The sequence below is a fragment of the Buceros rhinoceros genome, unplaced genomic scaffold (genome assembly GCF_000710305.1).
Source record: "Buceros rhinoceros silvestris isolate BGI_N320 unplaced genomic scaffold, ASM71030v1 scaffold2415, whole genome shotgun sequence".
In the NCBI taxonomy this organism is placed as follows: Eukaryota; Metazoa; Chordata; class Aves; order Bucerotiformes; family Bucerotidae; genus Buceros; species Buceros rhinoceros.
In genome coordinates this window covers 3,970-27,133 of record NW_010414342.1, presented here as the reverse complement: position 1 = coordinate 27,133, position 23,164 = coordinate 3,970, and the positions used below count along the sequence as shown (strand labels likewise).

Here is a 23,164-nt window from a genome sequence, read left to right as displayed (position 1 = left end):
TATATATATATTTATTTAATTTTTTTTGCTTACAAATAATTGTGTGAAATTAATTGCTGTTTTAAATTACTTGTGGTCGCAGCCCTGTGTGGAACTCCTGCAGTTTTTGATAATTTACAATTAATTATTTTATAGATACTCTGTCATAAGCTTCTGATTGCTGTTGATTTTGTGGTTCTCCCACTTTTTCCACCCTCCCCAGATCCTGTAGTTCAAATTGCCATTGACAACTCTCGAAATATCTTATACACCCGCTCAGAAAAAGGAGTGCTGCAAGTATGTGACGACTTCTTATGACTGTTGGCTATGTTACCAATGTGTATATAACTTTTAAAGTTTTCCTCAATACCTGGGAATTCTATAGATGTGTCAGAATATTATTTCAGTTGATCTTTTTGTAACAAAGTGTGTGCTGAAGACCTGAAGTACTTCCTTCTGAGAAAAGAGTAGCCTTTGAATCTTTCCCTCAATTATATGGAAACATGAGGATGAAATAAAAATAGAGTTTGAGTTGCTGCTTGATAGATGAGGCTATATTAATTAATTCAGCCGTAAATCACTAAGCTGTATGACTGAATTGCAGGTTTACGATTTGGGACAAGATGGTCAAGGAATGACCAGGGTTACTTCTCTTTCACAAAATGCTATGGTTTCTGCTGCTGGGAGCATTGCCAGGTATATTTATGACAATTATTGTTTAAGAGGCTTCTTTTAAGGCCAAATGTTTGATGCACTATTTTTGAAGAATATTGTTTGTTTTTTTCTTTGGATTGAGGGTGTATGGGTTTGTTTTGTTTTTCAGAACAATAGATCGTTCTGTATTTAAGCCTATTGTTCAAATAGCAGTGATTGAAAATTCTGAATCCATAGACTGTCAACTGCTAGCAATCACACATGCAGGTAAGAAAGAAATGCAAATTACCCCCCTTTTAAACTGATGAATGGCGTCTCTACAGTTTATCAAAATTGTGAACTTTTTTTAATCTTTTGTTCAGGTGTTCGACTGTATTTCAGTACTTCACAATTTAAGCATCCAGCAGCTCGTCCCTCCATGTTAACCTTGGTTCATATCCGTTTACCACCTGGATTTTCAGCTGCTTCTAATGTGGAAAAGCCTGCAAAAGTTCATAGAGCTCTTTATAGCAAAGGTAAGCAATGGAATAAGGCTCAAATGAAATTGATTGAATATTTTTGGATTTTTTTTTTTAACGCTATCCACTGGTTTTACATTGGAAATTTTGAAGCAGTGGGAATAACTGAAAACTAAGCATGGCTTCTGTATGTTAATCAAAGAGGTTTTGGAAGTGGAAGGTTGTAATAATTTCCAGAATTTAGTTCTTCCGCATGGTGCAGTGTTTGAGCAGAGAACTTTGTTCACGTATTGATCGAACTTTGCTTCTTCCAATCTCTCCATAAAATAGATATAATGTGTTCAAATCTGCCTACATGTCATCTGTGATTAGGTCTTGAAAGCAGGGAATAAAATAGGCTTCTTACATATTCAGTGTCTCTCATGCTGAGTTTAGTGTCTGCTGACTGGGTTTTTTTAACTCATTTAGCTACTGTTGCTGTATAATATAGCAAACAGCTGCCAGATGGTTCCAGCTTTATGTCACTTCTGATTGTAGGCTGTACTTTTAGAAGTGCTGCAAAAATGTATAGGGGAGGTGTCTCTGTGTTGCATGTTGTAGATCTTTTTTCGTCCATGATGTGTTTAAACATCTCATTTTTGAGGCATGTTCTACCTATTTTAGACTCATTTTTGTTTGCCGCTTCCAGAGCAGATGGCAAATGGTGACCTTTTGTGAAGGAAAAAAGGTCTGAAAAATGACCCTCTGAAGAAACTTATGACCTGCAAACTCAGGAGATATTATTGCTGTTCAGATTATATGATGGGGACTTAAAGACTGATTTTTACTAAATAAGGAAAGAATTCATGAATGTGCTTCTAATGGATGATTACTGCTTCTAATGCGAACTAAATATTGCTGGTTTTGCTAGGGGTCCTGCTGATGGCAGCTTCAGAAAATGAGGACAATGACATCTTGTGGTGTATCAATCATGATTCTTTCCCTTTTCAAAAGCCAATGATGGAAACTCAGGTACTAAAGAAAACTAAAGAAAAGTTTGGATGGAATCTAGATATCATTTTTTCCTTTCTAATAACAGATACTTGAATAATACGGTCTTCAAGAAATGGGTAGTTGACTTCCATGAGGAGTTTGGAAATGCTTACAAAGCTACTAATCAATATCCTTACAAGAGGAAAAAAATTAGTAGGCAGTTTTGTCAGTAAATGGGAAGAGATCCCGTAGTGGGAATTCCTAGTTTAGCCATACTTCCTAGTTTAATGCAAGCTAAATATTATAAGCAATTGCCTTGACATCTATTTAACCTGTTGGAAAACACTGTTGTCTATAGCATGCTGCATGTTGTGCAAAAGCACAGGAAGACATGGTCCACAGTCTGTAGTGGTGTTTATTGATGAGGATAAAGTTTGGCAGAAATAGTTTGAAATGTAAATGCTAGAGACTTCGGGTTTCTTCATTAAATTTCAGATGTGATTACTCTCTTTATTATTTCACGGGGTTTTTTCTGATTTCCTTTTTCCTAATAGTTACATAAGTGGGTTTGCAAGAGGAGTTTGAAGAGGGTTTATTACCTCATGTATCACTTCAGGGAGACATTTCGTACATTCCCGCTCTGAAGGCAGTCTGAAGTCTTCTGCTGAAGTAGAGGAGTGCCATGTGAAAAATAGTATTATTGGAGGAACAGTGGTAGAGATGGAGGGAATGGAGAGGCTGTAAAAGTTAAAAGTTTCGAAGTCAGTTTAGATTTATCTGCTGTTTTAATAACTTACAAAGGAGCATTTTAATTACTCCAGATCCCTTCCCTGAGAAAACTTACACATAAATATCCCAAGTGCTGACCTCTCTCTTTTTTCCAAGGCATTTGATGGTAACAGACAGCTAGGTTTCCCAGCAAAAGTGCAGCCTGTTTTTGAGCAGCATTTCTTCCTTGTTAACATACCTAGTTTTCTGGAACTTCTTCACTACCATATGTCTCTTCTTGAGTTATATTTGAAGTACCACTGCCAGCTATGAAAGTCTTGTAAACTTTTCTGATTCAGTTGCAGCATTTTTTTTTATTAACTGTTAAAGCATTAAAGGATCCTGTGTTGCAAGTTGTTTTACATTTAAATATAAAACACTATCCCTGTCTCCTAAAAGCAGCAGAATATATAGCTGTAAATTTGGTGATAACCTTCTGATAGGCAATACAAAAACTTGCTTATTTTCCTTAGATTTTATTGGGTCAAGAGTAGATTCTGTTCTGTGTAATTTTAAATGGTAATTAGTAATATATCAACATGGATGTGCAAAGTCCATGTCTGTTATCTAACTTTGGATAATATCTACCTGTTGCTCAGATGACCACCCGTATTGATGGACATTCCTGGGCTCTTTCTGCTACCGATGAATTTAAAGTTCAGAAGATTGTAACACCGCTAAATAAAGACATTATTCCAATAACTGATTCACCTGTTGTTGTGCAGCAACACATGCTGCCACCTAAGAAGTTTGTTCTGCTTTCAGCCCAGGTGAGTATTAATTTTCTTAATTTAAGAAATCAGAAGCGTAAATATGAAGTTGGAAGACTGGTTTAAACTTGTAAACATTTGCTAATTTGGGATATGTTGTAAGGATTATATTCTGAAAATAAAAAGGAATAAGAAAGAAGATTTTTGAAACCAGTTGTGTCTTTTTTAAATCTGCTGAAAGCTACTGGGTCAGCTTCTCTTCTACAGTATCTTAGAATAGTTTTTGTTGGTCTCCAGAGACCCTTGTAGATGCAGATCATCTGAGAAATTTGTTTAACTTTGGTTAAACTCAAGATTATGTGAAATTGAAGCAGACACTGGCTACCCAAAAAATATTGATTGAGTAAATATTGTTGGCAATTTAAATTTGAATAAGTAATTTCTTCTTTCTCGTAGAAGTCCCAAAAGGGTTTATTGAAAGGGTTTTAAAAAACAAAACAAAAAAAAATTAAATTCACTATTTCTCTTTTCTCGTTACGTTAGCAGTATTTTAGGGCACTTGATAGCTTAACCAATAAGCAATTTTTTTTAAATACTATATTTTATCATTAATGTCTTGCATCCTCTAGACTCAACCCACATTTGTTTAATGGCAGCTGTTTTCTTAAATGCAGCAACTGGAGCTTCTCCAGTACTTACTATGGATGCAAACAACGTGATTGAGTGTAGAGTCTTACTATGTCCTTGATCCAGAATTCGAGTATCTTTTTTCCAGGTAGTTTTGAGGAATTGCAAGATACATAAAGCTTTTCTTTTCTGTATACAATTGATATATGTTTGTATTGTATGATTCGTGTTAGGCTAAGGATAGGAAAATTAATCTCGGTTTATGGAGGTTTTACAGCCATTGCAGTATTTTTCCTGTCTTTCATATAGTTGGCTAGAGAATTTTCTGCATGTGAATGGGAACTGGGCTTTAGGCACCATTAATGTTGTATCTTAATCCAGTAGTGCAACAAAGGAAAATTCAGAATGCTAAAGATAAGCATTGTGGGGAGGGAGTGTTGGTATGGCCAGAGTAAAGACAACTTCAGTCTAATTTAATTTGGGTTGCTTTCAGGGGAGCTTTATGTTTCAGAAACTCAGACCTGTTGATCAGCTGCGGCATCTGCTTGTTAGCAATGTAGGTGGAGATGGAGAAGAGATTGAAAGATTTTTCAAGTTGCATCAGGTGAGAACTTTTGACCTGTTTTGAAAAATGGAAGATTTATAACATATACAAAAATCTAATCACTTCCTTTAGCATCTTTCAGTTGTTGCTACAAACTTGTAGTTTCTTTTATCGATTAAAGTAGTAGCTTTTCCTCCTGCGTTGTGTACATAAAATAAGATGTATAGTGAGAAACAACTTTGTATTTTATAGTATCTAAAAATTGAAGTGTAATTCACTTTCCCTTATGTCTTACATGTCTTGTACACGGAAGTATAACACAGTTCTTAGTTTAGGAAGGAGATCATCTAAGAGCAGGGGAGGAAGAGTTTCTAGAAAAACCTAAATTCCTACCACTACAAGAACATTTTGAAGACCAGTAGAAATGTGTATAACTGGTCTATTTTTGTTTAAGTTAAATAACAAACAATACTATCATGGATTGCAATTTTAATTTGACTGGTACCGATTAGTATCTGTAGTAAATCTTCACTGTAATCTATTCTCTTGTGCTTTGATAGGACCTTCTAAGTATATTTTAACATGCCATTTGAATATGCAAACCGTTATTTGTATGGATTTTTTTTCTTCAAACACAATCTTAATTTGCATTTCTGTAGAATTGTGTAATGGAATCTTAATCATGATTACATGACAGACATGGACATTGTTTCCTACCAGTAATTGTACTCAGTCTGCAAAAACTGTTTGTAACAAAAACTTCCCTCTGCAGTGGGATGCCCCACTATAGTTCACTGCCTGTCTATAACGGGAAGAGCTGATCTCCTTGTCTTCTAAATAAAATGATGCAAAAAAGTATTTACTGTTTAGTTATTGAGCTATATAACTTCTATACGTTTCTTACCAACTTTTTGTAAGCTGCCACACTGATAGTCTAATGTGCTTTAGGAGGATCAGGCCTGTGCTACTTGCCTTATCTTGGCCTGTTCTAATGCTGCATGTGATAGAGAAGTATCTGCCTGGGCTACTCGAGCATTCTTCAGGTACGTTTCACTTCTGTAGATTTTTATGAATATTATGCCTGAGATCACTACAGCCGTAAATAATTGTCCAGGCTCTAACCTGCTGGCTGAGTGAGTATGGTTTTAAAGTGAGCATAGACTGTTAAATCTGGTGGAATGTGCTTTTGCACTAATTTAGAGCTCATCAAAAAAGGAAGCTTCCTGTAATATTCCACATGTAGAGGAGGCTATTGAGAATGTCTTCAAATGCACTTACCTATACTTTATCGTATCCCAGTTCACTGGAGTGCAGTGTCTACTAATGTCTTTAATGAGACCAACTCAGCTGGGAAAACAGCAGGCAAATTTTAAAATTTTTATTGAATTCTTAGGTTTCTTTGAGGTTTTTTTGGGTTGGGTTTGTGAGGTTTTTGTAGGATTTTTTTTTTTTTTTTTTTTTTGGTAACATATTGCAGTTATTTATGCTGTTCACTACTGTGTCAAGGAAATTTATATTCAAATGGACTTACCCTGATCAGGACCTGACGGCTCTTGGTCATGTACATTGATTTGGGGTTTTTTAGGATTGCTTGATTTAATTTGTCTTTTTCCTCTACAAAATGAGTGAGGAAGTATGGGCTTCCACTCTGGAGGATTAGTTTGTCACCCGTGTATCTTAAGTACTGCATATCCTTGGAAGTGGGGAGGTTATGTATGTTTTAATCAGCTGCCTTAAACAAGATGGTATATTGTGGGTCTCTTGGCTGTCCTCACAGGGCACATAGCCTGGAACAAAAAGCTTTGTATGTTTGCAGTGGTGTTCAAGTGTTAACATTCCCAAAAGCTTTCTTGCTCTTTTCAGAAACTTACGAAGGTGTTACATCAAGTCAGCTATTCTCAGTAGACTGAGTAGTTGCTCTTTGTTAAATTCAATTTCCTTACAAAATCTGAGAGAAGATGGGGGTGATAACTCTGAAAAGCAGGGTGTTAGCAAGGGAAGACCTAACAAAGTGCTTCAAGGGAAGACCTAACAAAGTGCTTAAAGGAAAGAGAAGGATAGAAATTACTTGTGGACAATAGAAGGATAATCATGGGTCGTCCCAACTGTGTCCTTCTTTCCATCTTCCTGTAGAGGCAATCATTAAAAAGATACCAAACCATAAGCCTGATTTTGAGAATTGGTAAATCACTCTTTAAAGCCTGATCATGTCATATAACCAAAGATCTTTAAAAATCCACAAAAGAATACTTAGTTGTTCATCTAACTTACCATTGCAATTGTCTATTTTAATGCTTTTCATATAACATATATTCAGTTAGATTGCCTCTGCCAAAAGCATCATACAATCACAAGTCTTTCTGAAAAGTTATGCTGGGTTTTTTTAGTCCTTGTTTTAAAAGAACCCCAAAATTGCTGTTAATTCTGAAAGACATGAAAATTAAATAGACTGTATTTAAAGTGTGAGGATTTTTTGTCTTTGCATGTAAACTTGAGGTATGGTGGAGAGGCACAAATGAGATTTCCATCAGCTCTCCCTCCTCCAATCAACGTTGGACCTATTTTGGCTTCTCCTGTTCCTGCCAGTAAGTAGCAAGCATTTCATGATTTCAGACAGGTTTTTTTTTCCTCAAATATGCTGTGTTTTGTCTTCTCACAAGTAACTGAGTTCTCTTTGTCTGAAGTCATCATTAATTTTCCACTGGTTAATTAATTACAGAGGTTTTTTTTCATTTCTCTTATTTTTGATTTTGCGAGAGGGTAATGTGATCTCAAACTACATCTGGATGTTGCATATAGTCTGTTACTATTATATGAAGAAGGTATACATTTGTGGTTGCCAGAGACATGCCGTCAGCCAGAGAACAAGTTATCAAGACTATAGTTCAAACTTTACACAGATCAGTAGTTCGTTTTGTGGCTATAGCAGAATATTGTCATGCAGTGTCATTGTTGTACCTTGGCAGGTATTGCTTATGAGAAGAAAATAAAAATTCTGATCAAGAAGCGGGTTAGTCCTTTGGAGTGATTTCTCTCTATAAAAGCTCCAACTTCAGCATTTGGTTTCTGTTTAGGTCATCGCTGCCACCTACAAATGAGAATAGTGCCTGTTCTTTCTCCTCAGAACTTGGTGCTTTTTGGAGTGGAGCCTTTTTGTATTACTCATTCGCTGAAATTTCTACAATTGCTTTAGGAAGCTGTTCCTTAACATGGTGTTACTCAATTCCAGGTCTTAAGGGTTTTTAAAAAAGAAATTAAAAATGATGGATTTGGAACTCTGATTGAATGACTAATTTTTTTTTTAATCAGGAACTCATTAATTTCCAAGATCCTTTAGCCTTATCTGACATGCACCACTCACTTCTACACATGGGGAAAAAACTTGATTGCCTGGAATGGAAAGAAATTCCATTTCAATACTGTTTTTGACATATATCCAGATTTTTAAGTATTGGGTAAAAGTGTGCTGAGCTGGGATGAAGTTTTGGAAAAACAGTTGACCCTCTGTTTCAGAATTCTTAACTAGTATTAAAACTCAAAGTATGGTGGCTATTTTTAGTGCATCAATGGTATGACTTTCCAAGCCTGGTGCTGTGGAACAGTAGTGATGTGGGAAGGAGCTGAGGGAAGGCATAAAACTAAAATTAAATCTGAGTTGCAGAGGACAGCAGTTATGGGCAGGACAGGTGTTAGGAGCTGTCTGAGAATGAAAGTAGGGTTTGGGGGAAATGATGGGAAACTCTGTAATCAATCATGTGGCTTGTTTTAGAAGTAAATGTATTTTTCCCAAGTCTATATGTTTGAATTTTTTTTATCATTTGCAGTCATATATGCCCCTTTGAAACTTAGTATCAAAGCACGTGTTTCCATTTTGCTTCAGTGACAGGTCCAGGTGGAAGATGGCGCCATTCTTCTGCTTCTACTTACTCTGCTTGCTCAAAGGGTAGAAAACTGTCATGTGAAATTAAGATTCTGATACTGGGGATGTCCCATGTAGTCGGTCAGACAGTGCTGATAGAAATTGATTAAAACATCTTGACATATTGCATGTAGAATAATTAGCATTAGAATAATGTTAACATTAAAAGGCCAGGTGCCTTTAACATAGTTCCCTCTTTTCCTGACTGTTGAAAGTCTAGTCATGCCTTCGCATGCTGCTTTTCTGCAAGTTCGTGCTTTGCTTGGCACACAGCAGAATGTCCTCTGAGAATGGATTGGCACTGTTCAGTGAATGACATTGTTCATCCTTTGTGCTGATGTGAGTTGGCGAAGTTGAGAGAACTGTAGCAAATAAGGCAAGAGGGACTGATTCCTTAATAAATACTAGGTGTTCAGAGTGCCAGTTTTCTTGCCCTTTCTGCCGTGTATCATCCTACATGCTGATGGTACATGGACATTTTTGTAGATGACCACATGTGTTCTTCATGGTTTTGGTTCTTAAATTAGGTATCTAGATTTAATCTGCAGAAGGATTGAATACTCACAGCTGAATCTGAGGCTGTGGACTGTCAAACTGAATGTTCCCAGTTAGCATTGTTGCTGTAGCATTTGTCCAACGGCGTTACGTAAAAATTAAGAGAAATAATACCTGTTTCTTTCAGCTGAGTGTTCTGCAGGTAAAATTGATTAATATTCTATGAAAAGATCTAGATGAAAGCGAGTACTCTGAGAATAGGTGCCTGCATCAGGAATGGGAGTAGTCAGAAGGTGAAGAACAAGCAGAAGTGCATGGACAGTATTATATTCGGTGCAGAGAACAGGTGGCATGCAATAAATAACACATGAATGCTGGAAAAGAAGTGCTTAATAACTGCTCTTGAAAGAGCATGCTCATTTGGTTCACTTGTGGAGTGTTGCGTTTTTAAGAAATGAGCGTAGTTTGGTATTTAACTGTAAATAAAAGCTGTTGGAATGGCTCTAACTTTAAAGTACTTGATTTAGCGACTTTGATGCTTTTGCACGGGGATTTTATCTGTTTTATTTTCATTTGATGGTTTTAATTTGTTTGCTTGTTTTTAACAAATTTACCTTTATTTATTTTCCCTTTTAGGTTCCCCGTTGACTGTTGATAGTTCGTATCCTAATCCTAGCTTTTTGACGACACCTGGGCCAGGTAAGGCCTTCTTTGCCTTTGTTGGGGAAATGGAGAATTTTTTTTTTCAACTAGATGTTCTTATTTACATTCGAATGAGGAATATTTACTTAATTTTATCCTAGGTTTACAATCTCCTTGTGTGTCAACTCCGATGTTTTCTTCTGGGAATTCTATGTCTCACCCTGGAACATCCATTAGCGGAATGACGGGTCCCGAGATAGTATTTTCTGGAAGACACAATGGCATCTGCATATACTTTGCTCGGATTATAGGGTGAGAGGTTTCAGTTAAAAAAAAGATATTCTGTCACTCCATTTGTTTCATAGTTTTTCTTACCCCTAATGCTTGTAGGTCATGAGTTCTATCAATGGAATTTAAATTTAACACTAGTAAAGTGCATTTTTGTGTTGTTTTTATGAAGTACCCATTGATACAATATGTTCTCTTTACAGCTCTTCTAATAATAACGCGTTCAGTGAATGGCTAGTACAGGAAAGTTGCTTAGACACTTATCAAGCGTATGTGCACAACTCTGAAAACTGTGGTTTTATTTTTCATACCTATGAGTTGTATGTTTCGATTCCTACTAAAGGATGAATCAGAAAAAATAAGGAGGACTTACAAGATCAAAGTCCTGGCTTGAAATCTTTTCTGTTGAGAAGCTTTGAACAGTATGCTCCAATCAGAGCAATGAAGCAAGGCTAAACAGGATTCTGTTTCTTGGATGATGAGTCCTGTGTTGCTAAATGCCCCAAGCAAGAACAGAGCTCTTCATATGTTGGTCACTCTCTGCATCCTGGTTGGGAAAGAAATTTTTGTTTATGACACTTGTTTGCCTACACTGTATTTCCAGAGAGTAACATTGACCTATATTTAAACTATTTGAGAAAGTCATCCTTCATTTGATTGAAGTTTTAAATGCGAAACTTTGTTAACTACCTGTTAACCTGTACCATCCAGAAATGTATAATGAAAATCCTTATTTTAGCCCTTAAAGTATAAAGCATTACTGTTTCTTTCTTAAGAAATTGCACATAGAAGGCTTGCAAAAATACTTGATTAAATTACTTGGCTTTTAACATGGTGCTGTTTTGTATTGCAGAAATATTTGGGATGGCAGTATAGTTGTGGAGAGAGTTTTCAAAAGTGGCAATCGAGAAGTTGTTGCAGTATGTAAAAGATTATTTTGGTTTTTTAAAAGTTCCTTATACTATATGTTTTAAGCCCTTTTATACTTCTGTTCCCAGCTATAAACTGATAAGAAAAAGACCCCCATCCTTGTTTGAGTGTTTTCTTAAGTGCTGTGCTGTTAACTAGGGAGTAGCTTTAGGTTTTAAATCTTTTTAGGCTATGATTTTGAATGTCATTTTTTTAAGAAACCTAATTGTAATTTTGACCTCTGTTGTTAATTAGCAATGGGCAGTTTTCCTCCATGTTTAGTGATCACTTCTCCTTCACTTCTGCATATTCCCTCAATATGAAAATAAAATGCTTTCCTGGGTTAGGATAAACATTACAGTTATGCAAGGACATAAAACATTTCCAGCGTCTTCCTGACTAACATCTTGGTGTTTTCACTTCTTGTCCACAGTCAAAATAACAAAATCTTTCCTGACTGTGGATGTTAATAGAATCCTGAACTGAGTAATTTCAGCAATGCAAATTAACTGCCACATGAGCTCTCCTCCTCCCAGGTAATTGGGAGACTCTGGAATATATTGGCAGTTACATTTCTGTGTCTTAGTAATGCTCAATCATTGTTTTAGTTCAGAGTTGGAAATAGTAAAACAGCTGATTTGGTTATCAAAGAGTCAAAGAAAGTAGGATCTCAGCTATCTTCAGGGGACTGCTGCCTCTTCACACGTGTGCCCCCTCCTCAATGACCATGGTATAATAATGTTGTGGTTTAGTGACAGCATTCTGTTATGCTATTTATTTGTTGTACCCTCTTTGTGTTAATCTGTTCAGTGGCTTTAGATTAAAATTGGACATTTTAGTTTCCAAACTTCTCTCCACAGCTTTCTGTAAAGAAGACTGCTTTCTTTTGCAGGTAGAAAGCAGTGTTCCATCCCATGTGCTGGAAAGCGTACTACAAGAATTAAAAGGTTTACAAGAATTTCTGGACAGAAATTCGCAGTTCGCTACAGTAGGAGCCCTTGGAAACCCAAGGTATTATTCATGGTTTTAAATTTACTAATGGTATTTAATGTCCAGCTCTTGAAAAACTATACCATGTGTATCTGTGTTGAGCTGAAGTGTGTGTATGGTCTCCAGCTTCAACTATTGAGATGCAAAAAATGAGTTACTATGTTTCATCTTTTAAAAAAATTGGTATTTGTCATCATATTAGCATCTTTTTTTATTTTGGAATTTCAGTTTCAGCACACCAGCCAATCTGCAACAGAGGCTCCTGGGTTTCATGCGGCCTGATGGTGGAAGTTCCCAGCAAGTCCAGCAAGAACTCCAGAGGAAATATCATGGTATGTAATTACTTTTGAACAGGAAGTCTCAAGGAATGGTGCATTTGGATGTTGCCTTTCTTATTTTTCTTGTTAAAACCTCTGAATAAAAATGCTGTCTTTCCTCACAAATTTGAGATTAATTAATATGACATACTTGGTAAGAAGTTCTTCAGAAAAAGCACTCTGGTCTGGAAAGTAACTTTGCTAGCACCTTGCTTTTGCTTCCAAAGTATATCATACTGTTCCGTCAGGAGCAGTGCTTCTGCAATGATATTGATCTGAAAAAATCATTTACATAGAACTGTACTAGAGATGAAGTATATGCCCAGAATAAAAACTCAAATCTAGATAGAGCAGCATTTCAGCCTTTACGTTAACTGTGTCAAGAGTCTTCATTTGTTACTCGCTGCAGGTGTTATAGTGCATTTTGATATTGAAAGCTTTAATATTGCAACTTATTCAAGTGTCCACAAGTATCCACAAAGAAGAATCTCTGTCAAGAGAATCTGGGTTTCAGCTCAGTAAACAGCTAGTGGTCTTGAGCCACTGCAAAACAGAAGTTGTATCTCTCAATTTATTAAGTTAAATAAAAGTGCTTGAACTTTAAAGCACATCTAAACTTCTGTCATACAAAGAATTAAATTTCAATTCAGTGTAGATATGTGTCCTCTTTATCCTATTTTCCCCATTCAGACAGCCTTGACATGCAGAGCTAGAGGTTTTTTGGCACACTTACTGTCTCCTTCTTTTTCTTCCCAATGATATCCATTTTCATAAGATTTTTCCATCTCCTCATTACAGTACTTAGTAGCTGCACACCTCTTTGTATTTTCAGGATAGCAATTGTTCAGCATTTCGTTTGTGAGACAAGTGAGTTCGTCCTGTGTACTGTACTGAAAGTTGCTGAAGTTGCAGTCATTGAAATGCCTACAAAGCTTTGTTTAGAAATACGAAGCCTGTTGTACAGCCCATTTGAACTTGTCCTTCTTTAGTGTAGCTTTTACCCAGCACTTGCAGGCCAGTTGGGAAGTGTTGCTGATGTGCATACAGAATCGAAGATGGTTTTGGTCCATGTGGGTATAATTGTGGGGTTTAATTTCTACCTATTTTTCTGTATTGCTCATTTTCAATAGTAATTTATTTTAAAGTCAAGTAGAATTTGGTAGACATTTAATAACTTTATTTTTTCATTTTTATGCATTCTCAAGCCCATAAACCCTTTTGGATTGCTAAAGGACACAATTTAATTAATTGCTGCCTCATTTCTAGACTATAAGCACTGAAAAGTAAAGATATAAATTGTTGCAGTTATGTTCCACCCTTATATGGGTGTATGTATAGTAAGTATTTCTACATTATTCTTTCACTGCATGTAATACGTCTTTCCAAATTTAAATGTAACTAGTTTTCTAAGTAGTTGTTGTTCCTTTAAAGATAGTGTAGGCAGCGCTGACAGAAGTTGTAATTGTTCTTTCTAAAGACAAATACAGGTAATCAGACAAAAGGGGAATATGTATGGTTTTATTTTTATTTCTTTTATGTTCATCGTAATTACACTTGTGATAACTATTTATGAAAAAAACAAGCAAAAACTTAAGACTAGTATGTAAATCCAGTGCACTCACAAAGACATACTTCTCTTTCAGAAAGTACTCCTCCTGCATTGCATAATTTAAAATAAATTTTGACAGATGATGTTTGTTTTGGGGAAATGTTAACATGGCACTTTCCCTCAAACAGAGCTAGACAGCGTTAATCAAGCATGGAAGAGGAAAAAAATACTAGAAATTTAAGGAGACTGTAAAACCACAAAAAATTTACACGCTAATTTGAAACACATCGAACAGTCACTTATTGACAATCTCTTTAATTTTTCAGCTGAAGCACAGCTAACTGAGAAGACCTCACTTCAAGGCATCCAGCAGCTTGTTCGCAAAACCTGCCAAGCATTGGCTTTATGGAAGTTGCTCTGTGAACACCAATTCAGCGTTGTTGTGAGTGAACTTCAAAAGGTACAATGTGAATCCTATGATTTTAATTTGTTTGTATTTAACATCTGAATTTGTTTTGCTACCTAGATATTCCCAAAGGTGTATTACTTTAATTCACTGAGAAAGAGCGTGTGAATTTTTAATCACGTATGGATTTTAATTCAGGTTGCAAGTGTTTATTTTTAAGAGACTGATGTGGAGTATAGACTTGTCACCCAATTTTAGCAAATTGGAAGTGTTACTACCAATAGATTCTATTTTACTTTTATTGACAGGTAATAATTAGTCTGGTTCTACAAATTACTGTGTTTTCATCTTAAGCACATTCTGCAAAATGTGCTGAAAAGAATAGACCAATGTTGTCCAGCTAAGAGGATTTCACTCTTTGCCTTGGTGGTGGTAAAGGTTTAACATGGGAGAGCAATAGCATTGTAGAGTCTCAAACCCTTGCACTGGGGTGTAAGTAGGGGTCCAGAATATATCGCAGAACAGCAGCGGTTGAAAGGGACCTCTGCAGGTTACCTGCCCCCCTCTGCTCAAAGCAGGGGGGACTAAAGCAGATTGCCCAGGACCATGTTCAGTAAAATTTTTAATATATCCAAAGACAGAGACTTCACAGCCTCCGGGCAACATGTTCCAGTGTTGAAGCACCTTTGGAGTAAAAAAAAATCTTTCAATCTTGAGGTATAATTTCCTTTGCTTTGGCTTTTGGCCAATGTGCCATGTCCTGCCTCTGGGCACCACTGAGAAAGGTCTGGGTCTGCCTTCTTTACACCTTTAATTAGTGTGATCCCACACATTGCACCCTGAGCCTTCTCTTCTCCAGGCTAAACAATCCCAGTTCTCTCAGCCTCCCCTTGCTTGTAAAGAAGGAATCTTAGAGAACTATGGGTGCTACTGTTGTGTACCTTTTGATAATGTCGAAGTTGCATCCAGCCTTTGAAGAAGCTGTTAATTTGAATGCAAAGCATTCTGTTTTGTCACTTGATAGGAAAATAGATTATTTGAGAAGTAAATTCTGCCTTTTTATGCATCTATCATTTTTTCATCTATGAAAGTACTTAGATGGTTCTCATTATTTTACTTGTTTTATGGGGTGTATATTCTCACAGTGCTCTATGAAGGAAGGGGAACTGCTAATTCCATTCTTACTTGCAGAGATCCGAAACAAAAGTGGCAGGTAGTGAAGATGGCAGAGGAGGTCTGCTAATAGGAGTTCTTACTGTCCTTTAGCATCCAAGGGTCTAGAGCCTTCACTGATAGGACTTTCTTCCTTATTTCCATTTTCCTATACAATGTGTATTTTAAATAGTTTATTTCTATGCTGTACACTTCAGTCACTGGAGTTTTGTATGTTTTTACTGGAGAGTTAACTTTGCTGCTGTAATACTGTGATGTTTCTAAACAATAAAATAAAAAGTTTGGTAAACTAATGCAATTCTATCTATCTTCAGGAACTTCAGGAACATCTGAAGATTACTGCTTTTAAAGACTTGGTCATTCGAGACAGAGAGTTGACTGGAGCACTCATTGCTTCTCTTATAAACTGTTATATCAGAGATAACGCTGCTGTGGATGGCATTATTGCCCATTTGCAAGATATCTGTCCTCTTCTTTATAGCACTGATGATGCTGTATGTTCCAAGGTAAGCATGCTTCCAGATATTACAGCACCAACACACAGCTTTAGAACGTGTTTATAGGAGGAAAGTTGGGCAGCTTGTAAATGATTGTGGTCAAGTAGGGTCAGGAGCGCAACAACCAATGAAGGCAAGTCATGTGCCTATTTGCATCTTGTGGTTGATCAGTGCTGAGTATTATGCAAGCTCTAGTTTGAAGAAGTTGCCATTATTTGTAGAGTTCATAGGGCCTCTCTCTCTCCAATGTGATATCTAATAAACTGTCCTCTTGATGTTTCTAAATGTATTCTTAGTCCAGTTTTTCCTCAGCGTACTCCCTTGTTTTCTGTCTGTTGCATAGTTTCATGGAATTTGTGGAAAGATAATTGTGTTTAAGAACTTCTTTGAAGCTCTACAGGTAGGTGTGAAAAACATCACTGATGAGGGAAGAATGAGGAACCAGTTGATTGTTTAAGTCTTAAGGTCTTCTCTCAATTGCCGTTGTACAGTCTGTCTGCTAGGAACTTGGTGTTACCTAGTCATGAGAGAGTGCTTTTGAGAGATTGATATTTCTACTGTTACAGCTTTGAACTTTGAAATAATAACTCATTGACTTCCAACAAAATCCATGATCGGATCATACTGTGTTCAGGTCACTCATTTCTATTTTCCCTTCATTTATCTTTAGGCAAATGAACTGCTTCAGCGGTCTCGACAGGCTCAAAACAAACTGGAAAAGGAGAAGATGCTAAGAGAGTCACTGAAAGAGTACCAGAAAATCAGTAATCAAGTAGACCTTGCTAATGTTTGTGCGCAATATAGGCAGGGTAAGACGCCATCGCTAATCTTGTTCTGGTAAACAGTTTCTGTAGAATCCTTTCAAGCCATCATCTTTTTTGTTTGTTTACTAACTTTCAACTGATAGTGTTTTACCATAAACACTTTCTTGGTAACTCTAAAATTAATATATTTGAACCTGTGCTTGTTTAATGCCTTTCTAGATTTCAACAACCAATCAAAAAGCCCAGTTCTGTATAAAAGTATTCTCATCCACTTATTTCACACTGCAATGTCCATTTGTTTCATGTGGTAAAAATGTTTTTAGGAAAATTGTTGGGCTGTATATAAAGAGCGGGAAAATGACTACTTTTGCAGGTAAGGTTTTACACCAAATGTGCTGTCTGAGAGATGGTTCCGAATCCTGGTTTATGCAGTAGAAGCTAATACGTAGTTTAAATATAGATGTAACAATCAAGAATTCAGCCTCTGTACAAATATGTAGCTTCAAACTTGCATATAATCACACGTTAGCTACAGGAATAAACCTTTACTCACTCTGGTCTGTATTGTACAGGGTTTATTTCTTATTGTTTGCTAAAATGGAAAGTGTTTGATGTCACTTAGCATTTTGTCGTAGATTTTATGCAATAATGAATCATCGTATTTGTTGGGTTTTTTTCTAGTGCGTTTCTATGAGGGGGTAGTAGAGCTGTCTCTTACAGCTGCTGAGAAGAAAGATCCCCAAGGTCTTGGCCTTCATTTCTACAAAAATGGAGAACCAGAAGAGGATGTTGTTGGACTCCAAGCTTTTCAAGAGAGGCAAGTTTTTGGGATACTTTATCACCGTGATATGGGGCTTTTTATTTAAGCAACTGGAAAAGTATCTCTTGGGGAAGGTATGCAGGGTAATGACAAACACTTGATCATAAGGGACACAATATAGATGGTTTTGCCCAGCACGCTCTCCTTGATTATCATTAGTATGACATCAGCTTACTCTGGAACAGAGGGTAAACTGATAGATGCTGAAAACATTACTGAATGTACTGAACATTGCAAAAATACTTGTTAGAAAGATGACTGAGAAAACAGATTGTGACAACTAGCTGACAATAATCTGTGACCTTTTTTTACAGTTTAGTGATTGTATTTACGAAGGCATACAATAACAACATTTGAGAAGAGTATTTCGTGGATAGTTGCAATGAAAATTCCAAAGTTGTTATTTTCTTTTGTTCTCTTTACAGATTGAATAGCTACAAATGTATTACTGACACCCTTCAAGAGCTAGTGAATCAAAGTAAAGCTGCTCCTCAGTCTCCCAGTGTACCTAAAAAGCCAGGTCCACCAGTGCTGTCATCTGACCCCAACATGCTAAGCAATGAAGAAGCAGGGCACCATGTAAGAATGTCACCAAAAAATCACGATTGTGGTCCAGAAGATAGTGTGATTTGAAGGGGTGTAGAATTTATTATTGTTTAAAAATTACGGAATAGTTTACCAAAGAAGATTAAAGTCATGAATTTGTCATGATTTGGCATCTTTATGTACAGAGCGTTCATAGAAATGATGGCATGCAAATAATGTGAACGTAAGTGTGTCGCAGACATATTCAGTGCGTAATGTCATAGCTTCTGGAATACCAGTTTTGGCTTTTTCTTCCCTTAGTTTGAACAAATGCTAAAGCTGGCTCAGCGTTCAACAGATGAACTCTTCAGTATCGCACTTTACAACTGGTTGATACAAGTTGACTTGGTGGACAAACTGCTACAGGTGAGCTTATCTGTATGCAATGAAATAAATTGTTGGAGGGTTCCACTGAACTGGAAGAGATAATTGTAATAATGTTGACACTTAGAAAAAGAGGAGTGAAGAATTTAAATGTTATCTTTATGACTTCTGCAGGTGACTGCCCCCTTTTTGGAACCCTACCTTGTGCGGATGACCAAGATAGACCAAAACAAAGTCCGTTACATGGATTTACTGTGGAGATACTTTGAAAAGAACAGAAATTTTAGCAATGCAGCCAGAGTCTTGGCTAAGCTGGCTGACCTGCATAGGTACAGATTATGTGTCATCTATTGCAAATATTGAGATAACTGGGGAAAAAGTGAATGAACTATAATCAAAACCTCATGTGTAGGTATTTTAAGAAAAGGCCAGTGCCCAAGGATGTTTGTTAAAAAAAAATTGTAATTAATTAAATATCTTAGCCTTTTTTTTATGTATTACACATTAGTTTGCAATATATTTCCTGTTGTAAGTACCATATATTAAGTGGTCATTTCTTAACACAGAATTTTATAATGCAATAGCGTAACTGTAGAGCATGGATGGAGGAGTACATTAGAACTGAGCCTGCAGCAAAGATGGGGTTACCTGGGTAGATAATGACCTGCATGATTTAATAAAATCTGGACAAATCACATACTAACTCCCAGAGTCTAGTTAGAATATAACTAACACTCAAATAATTACATTAAGTATCTTTTATTTTTAATACTTGTTTTGCAGTTCAGAAATTTCTCTTCAGCAGCGTCTTGAATACATTGCACGTGCCATTTTGAGTGCCAAAAGTTCCACTGCCGTATCTCCTATAGCTGCAGATGGAGAATTCCTACATGAACTACAGGAGAAAATGGAAGTAAGAAAAAATTCTAAGCTACACTGTAAATGCATTATTTCACTTTGTCTCATTGGCACAATGACGTTTTCAGTACCAGTTCTGTAGAAATGCTTTTCTGTGCTTTCTTCCTGACATGGCAAAGTTATGCAGTTGGTAGGGGACTCTGAGGTATAAGACAGTAACACTTCTACATGTAAACCACTTAATTCTTAAGCTATGATTAAATTAATCTAGTCTTGAAATATTTTATTTTTCGTTTTAAACAAGGTTTCAAGGATCCAGCTTCAAATACAAGAAACATTACAGCGGCAGTATTCTCATCATTCTTCAGTGCAAGATGCAATTTCCCAGCTTGATGCTGAGCTGATGGATATAACCAAGGTGATTAAAATTCTTTGTTTTAAAAGTCTGTTTATCACATTATGGGGGTGGGGTGGTCTTTTGCAAAGTGTGATCCTGTGCTGACTTGGAAAAGTAATAGACAGTTTGGCATTCCTTATCTCAGAATGTCTGTTGCCCTAGACCATCTTTTTCTCTACTTTGATATTCCTTTAATCTTTAGTATTTTAATTTCTTCCATGTGTTTACCATCTTTATTAAGTCTCTTAGATTTCTTCATTTATTGTGAAAATTCTTAGAAAATTAATGGCACTAATTATAACTTCATATAAAATTGGGAATCATATTTAAGAAGGGAAGCTAAATGAAGTAAAAAAAAAAATCATTTAGTGTTTGACAGTTACTTAAGTTGTATCTTTACTAGTCTGATATCTACCATACCAAAGAAAGAAAAGGTGATTTTCTGAAATTTCTTTTTTATCTTACTTGAAATGTAAAGCCTGTTAATTTTTCTTTCAGCTGTATGGAGAATTTGCTGAGCCTTTTAAGCTCTCAGAGTGTAAGCTTGCAATTATACATTGTGCGGGTCATTCTGATCCTATCTTGGTTCAAACTCTCTGGCAAGAAATCATTGAGAAAGGTAGGTCTTAATGGACTAGGAGTGAAATACGCTAGAACTACAGAATAAAACGGTACCATTGAAGCTTTAAAGACTGGCTCTGTGCTAATACTGATGGGCTGTCCAAGTGAGATGCATCTTTTCGGGGCTATTCTGTAATATATTTGGTAACTATAGTGAACTAGTAGTTCATTGACCTTTGGCTTGTGTGCCTAAAGGACAGAAGACTAATATTTTTACATAGATGTTGGACCATATTGCATGCATGTCTTGAATAATCACATTCCAGATTAAGTTTAAGAAGTTGTTTCATCCCTTCATGGCCTTGGTGCCATTATATATGGACTTCAGGAAACCTGTGACATTGCCTGACGGTTTCACTGTTAGGAAATTATAAGAAAAATGTTAAATTTATCATGACGAAGATTGAAGAACCTTCACGGAGTTGAGTGGGTTTTTTATAATGTTGACAGGAGTGTAAGGGAGTTTTCCATTTATAGAAAAGTGGAGTAGTGGGCACAGCTCTGCAAGCCTCACCACTCAGCTGTGATAATCTGCCGCACCATTTACCATGACTCTCTCTTGCCTTTTTTTTTTCTCTTGGATTTTGTGGTCAGAGCCGCCACTGTGCAAATAACATTGACAGTGAATTGAGGGAAAAGCTAGGTGGTAGTGGGGTTTTTGTGGGTTTGTTGTTGGGTTTGGCATTGGGGTTTGGGATTTTTTTGTTTGTTTATTTTGGGGGGTTTTAAGCAGATGTGCATAGAACTTCAAGGAAACATAAAAATCTGTGAGTACAGATGCGTCCACACTAGAAAAAGTTGTATTTTCACCAGCACATGCTGATTTTGCACTGACAATAGTGTAAGATTTTCATGTGTTAGTAGTAAATTTGAGTAATTCAGTGTAGCAGTGAAACTTTTTCCTGAAGTTCTCTCTAAATGATTTCTTTTCGCTTTCAGAGCTGAGCGATAGTGTGTCCCTGAGCCCCGCTGACAGAATGCAAGCACTTAGTCTGAAGATGGTATTGCTTGGGAAGATATATGCTGGCACACCTCGTTACTTTCCTTTAGGCAAGTTGTTTAGCCTGCATAGTAAATAAACATATGCATTACATGAATGAGTCTCAGCTTCTTTTTAGCCTGTTAAAAAATTTTTAACCTAAGAAATGTCTCTTTTAAAAATCTAAAAGGAAAGAATATTGATGTTTGTGATACATAATTACTGTAGTAATTCGTTTCTTAAGCTACAGCAAAAAATTTCACAAACAATTTAAACTGTTACTAGTGATGAAGTTGATCTTGAGGGTAGCGAGGTACTATTTTCAGTTTAATCTGGGAAATTAGCATTAAGATACTTGTTCATTATTACAGTGACTTTGATGATGGATTGAGGAGAGGCAGGTTAGACAAAAAGTAGAAATACAATTCCTAATCATTTTGTATGATTAGAAAACCTTAGCAGTTTTTACAGGTGCAGTTCTTCCTAGAATTTATATAGGGATTTAACCAGCATCTACAGTTTTCCATCCTGAAAGGGACGTAAATGAAGCTTAGAAGTCAGCAACAGTTATTTTTGAATGGCTGTGCAGATCCCATTTTATAGAATTTGTATCGAAGTACAAAGTAAAAATATGTACTTATACGTATAATAGGATTTTAGGCAGCCACATGTATCTGCTGTCTTTTCAAGTATCTACTGTATCTGCAGGGGTAGATCCTAAAAAGAGATTTCAGGAAATTTTTTGGTACTTTCTGGAGCTTCTTTCTGCTTTTGAGACAGTCACGTTTCAACAATTTAGTATTATATAAAACCTGGAAAATATGTTGCTCAGCACTGAATGTTCTTTCACAATACTGAAATGCTGTAGAAGAACATTTAGTGCTGAGCAATATATTGTTAATTGTTACTGACACTTAAGCATGATAAAAGATGCAGTAGAGTTGCTGGCTGTTCTGGGAAATGACATGATAGTATGTTCTTTTGTGCTGAGAACTTTCCTTAACAGCATAGTTCCATGGCAGGGCTGTAATAAAGTACTTAGCATGAGTAATTCCTATCATGCACTGCTGATAGCTGAATACCACCTTTGGGAGCTAGTTCTATTTTGCATATCCTTCCCTCAGTGCAGAATGGGGTAAACTGTTACATGTGCTCCACTGGAGAAAGGTACAAGCTGAGTGGAAGACAGAAGATTAAACCTGCGAGTAAATCCCTTTCATATGCCTTTCTTTGCTAGACTTCCATTAGCAAGCTGGAATCTAAACTTCTCATTTTTCTTTTCCAGATTTTTTAGTGCAGTTTCTAGAGCAACAGGTCTGCACTTTGAACTGGGATGTTGGTTTCGTAACGTATACCATGCAAGAAATTGGAGTGCCATTGCAAAGACTGCTTGAAGTATATGACCAGTTGTTTAAAGCACGGGTAAGGAAAATAGCCAGAAAATAAAAATCTTATTTTCAACTTCTATCAAGGTCTGTCTTTAGTGGGAAACGTAAAATAATGTGTGATACGTCAAAGTATCAACTTAATAGCTTTTTTTTGTAGCTTTTTTTCAGTCAGGGACTCTTACTGCTATGTTGCTGTGTTTGGGGTTTTTTTTTTCCCTGTTGATTTTATTCACTTCAATCCTAAAGTACAAGGAAAATAGTTAATCCTTTTACTTCACCTAAAGCTGATTTAGGATTAAGTGGGGTTAGAATTGTTGTGTTGGAGAAGGAACAGCATATCTCGAATCTATAATTTAATTTGTTTATTATTAATGAATAAAATTTGCTATATTACTGCAGCTTTTCTAATCTATTGATGCAATAGGCATAAAGAATATGAAATCACATTTTAATTTTTAGTTTGTAGAACAGGCTTAAACAGAATTAAAACAAACTTGCTTCCTTGTACCCAGATTCTTTACAGTGTAGGGA

General features: G+C 36.3%; 1 protein-coding gene across 1 annotated transcript in view; it reads left to right on the top strand.

Moving 5' to 3' along the window:
* Nucleotides 1–135: 135 nt before the first annotated feature.
* The window catches only part of NUP155 (nucleoporin 155kDa), a gene marked incomplete at its 5' end in the record, with an annotated part of 24,826 nt that continues 1,797 nt past the window's right edge, over nucleotides 136–23,164 (top strand). Inside the window, 27 exons of the mRNA XM_010137038.1 lie at nucleotides 136–276; nucleotides 584–675; nucleotides 803–900; nucleotides 996–1,148; nucleotides 2,002–2,102; nucleotides 3,431–3,601; nucleotides 4,662–4,772; nucleotides 5,661–5,755; nucleotides 7,209–7,297; nucleotides 8,593–8,655; nucleotides 9,763–9,825; nucleotides 9,930–10,080; nucleotides 10,910–10,976; nucleotides 11,858–11,976; nucleotides 12,184–12,287; nucleotides 14,148–14,281; nucleotides 15,715–15,906; nucleotides 16,568–16,706; nucleotides 17,343–17,478; nucleotides 17,907–18,060; nucleotides 18,328–18,432; nucleotides 18,565–18,719; nucleotides 19,174–19,303; nucleotides 19,553–19,666; nucleotides 20,144–20,264; nucleotides 21,206–21,316; nucleotides 22,531–22,667. Coding sequence (XP_010135340.1) covers nucleotides 136–276; nucleotides 584–675; nucleotides 803–900; nucleotides 996–1,148; nucleotides 2,002–2,102; nucleotides 3,431–3,601; nucleotides 4,662–4,772; nucleotides 5,661–5,755; nucleotides 7,209–7,297; nucleotides 8,593–8,655; nucleotides 9,763–9,825; nucleotides 9,930–10,080; nucleotides 10,910–10,976; nucleotides 11,858–11,976; nucleotides 12,184–12,287; nucleotides 14,148–14,281; nucleotides 15,715–15,906; nucleotides 16,568–16,706; nucleotides 17,343–17,478; nucleotides 17,907–18,060; nucleotides 18,328–18,432; nucleotides 18,565–18,719; nucleotides 19,174–19,303; nucleotides 19,553–19,666; nucleotides 20,144–20,264; nucleotides 21,206–21,316; nucleotides 22,531–22,667 — 3,246 coding nt within the window. The remainder of the gene's footprint in view (nucleotides 277–583; nucleotides 676–802; nucleotides 901–995; nucleotides 1,149–2,001; nucleotides 2,103–3,430; nucleotides 3,602–4,661; nucleotides 4,773–5,660; nucleotides 5,756–7,208; nucleotides 7,298–8,592; nucleotides 8,656–9,762; nucleotides 9,826–9,929; nucleotides 10,081–10,909; nucleotides 10,977–11,857; nucleotides 11,977–12,183; nucleotides 12,288–14,147; nucleotides 14,282–15,714; nucleotides 15,907–16,567; nucleotides 16,707–17,342; nucleotides 17,479–17,906; nucleotides 18,061–18,327; nucleotides 18,433–18,564; nucleotides 18,720–19,173; nucleotides 19,304–19,552; nucleotides 19,667–20,143; nucleotides 20,265–21,205; nucleotides 21,317–22,530; nucleotides 22,668–23,164) is intronic.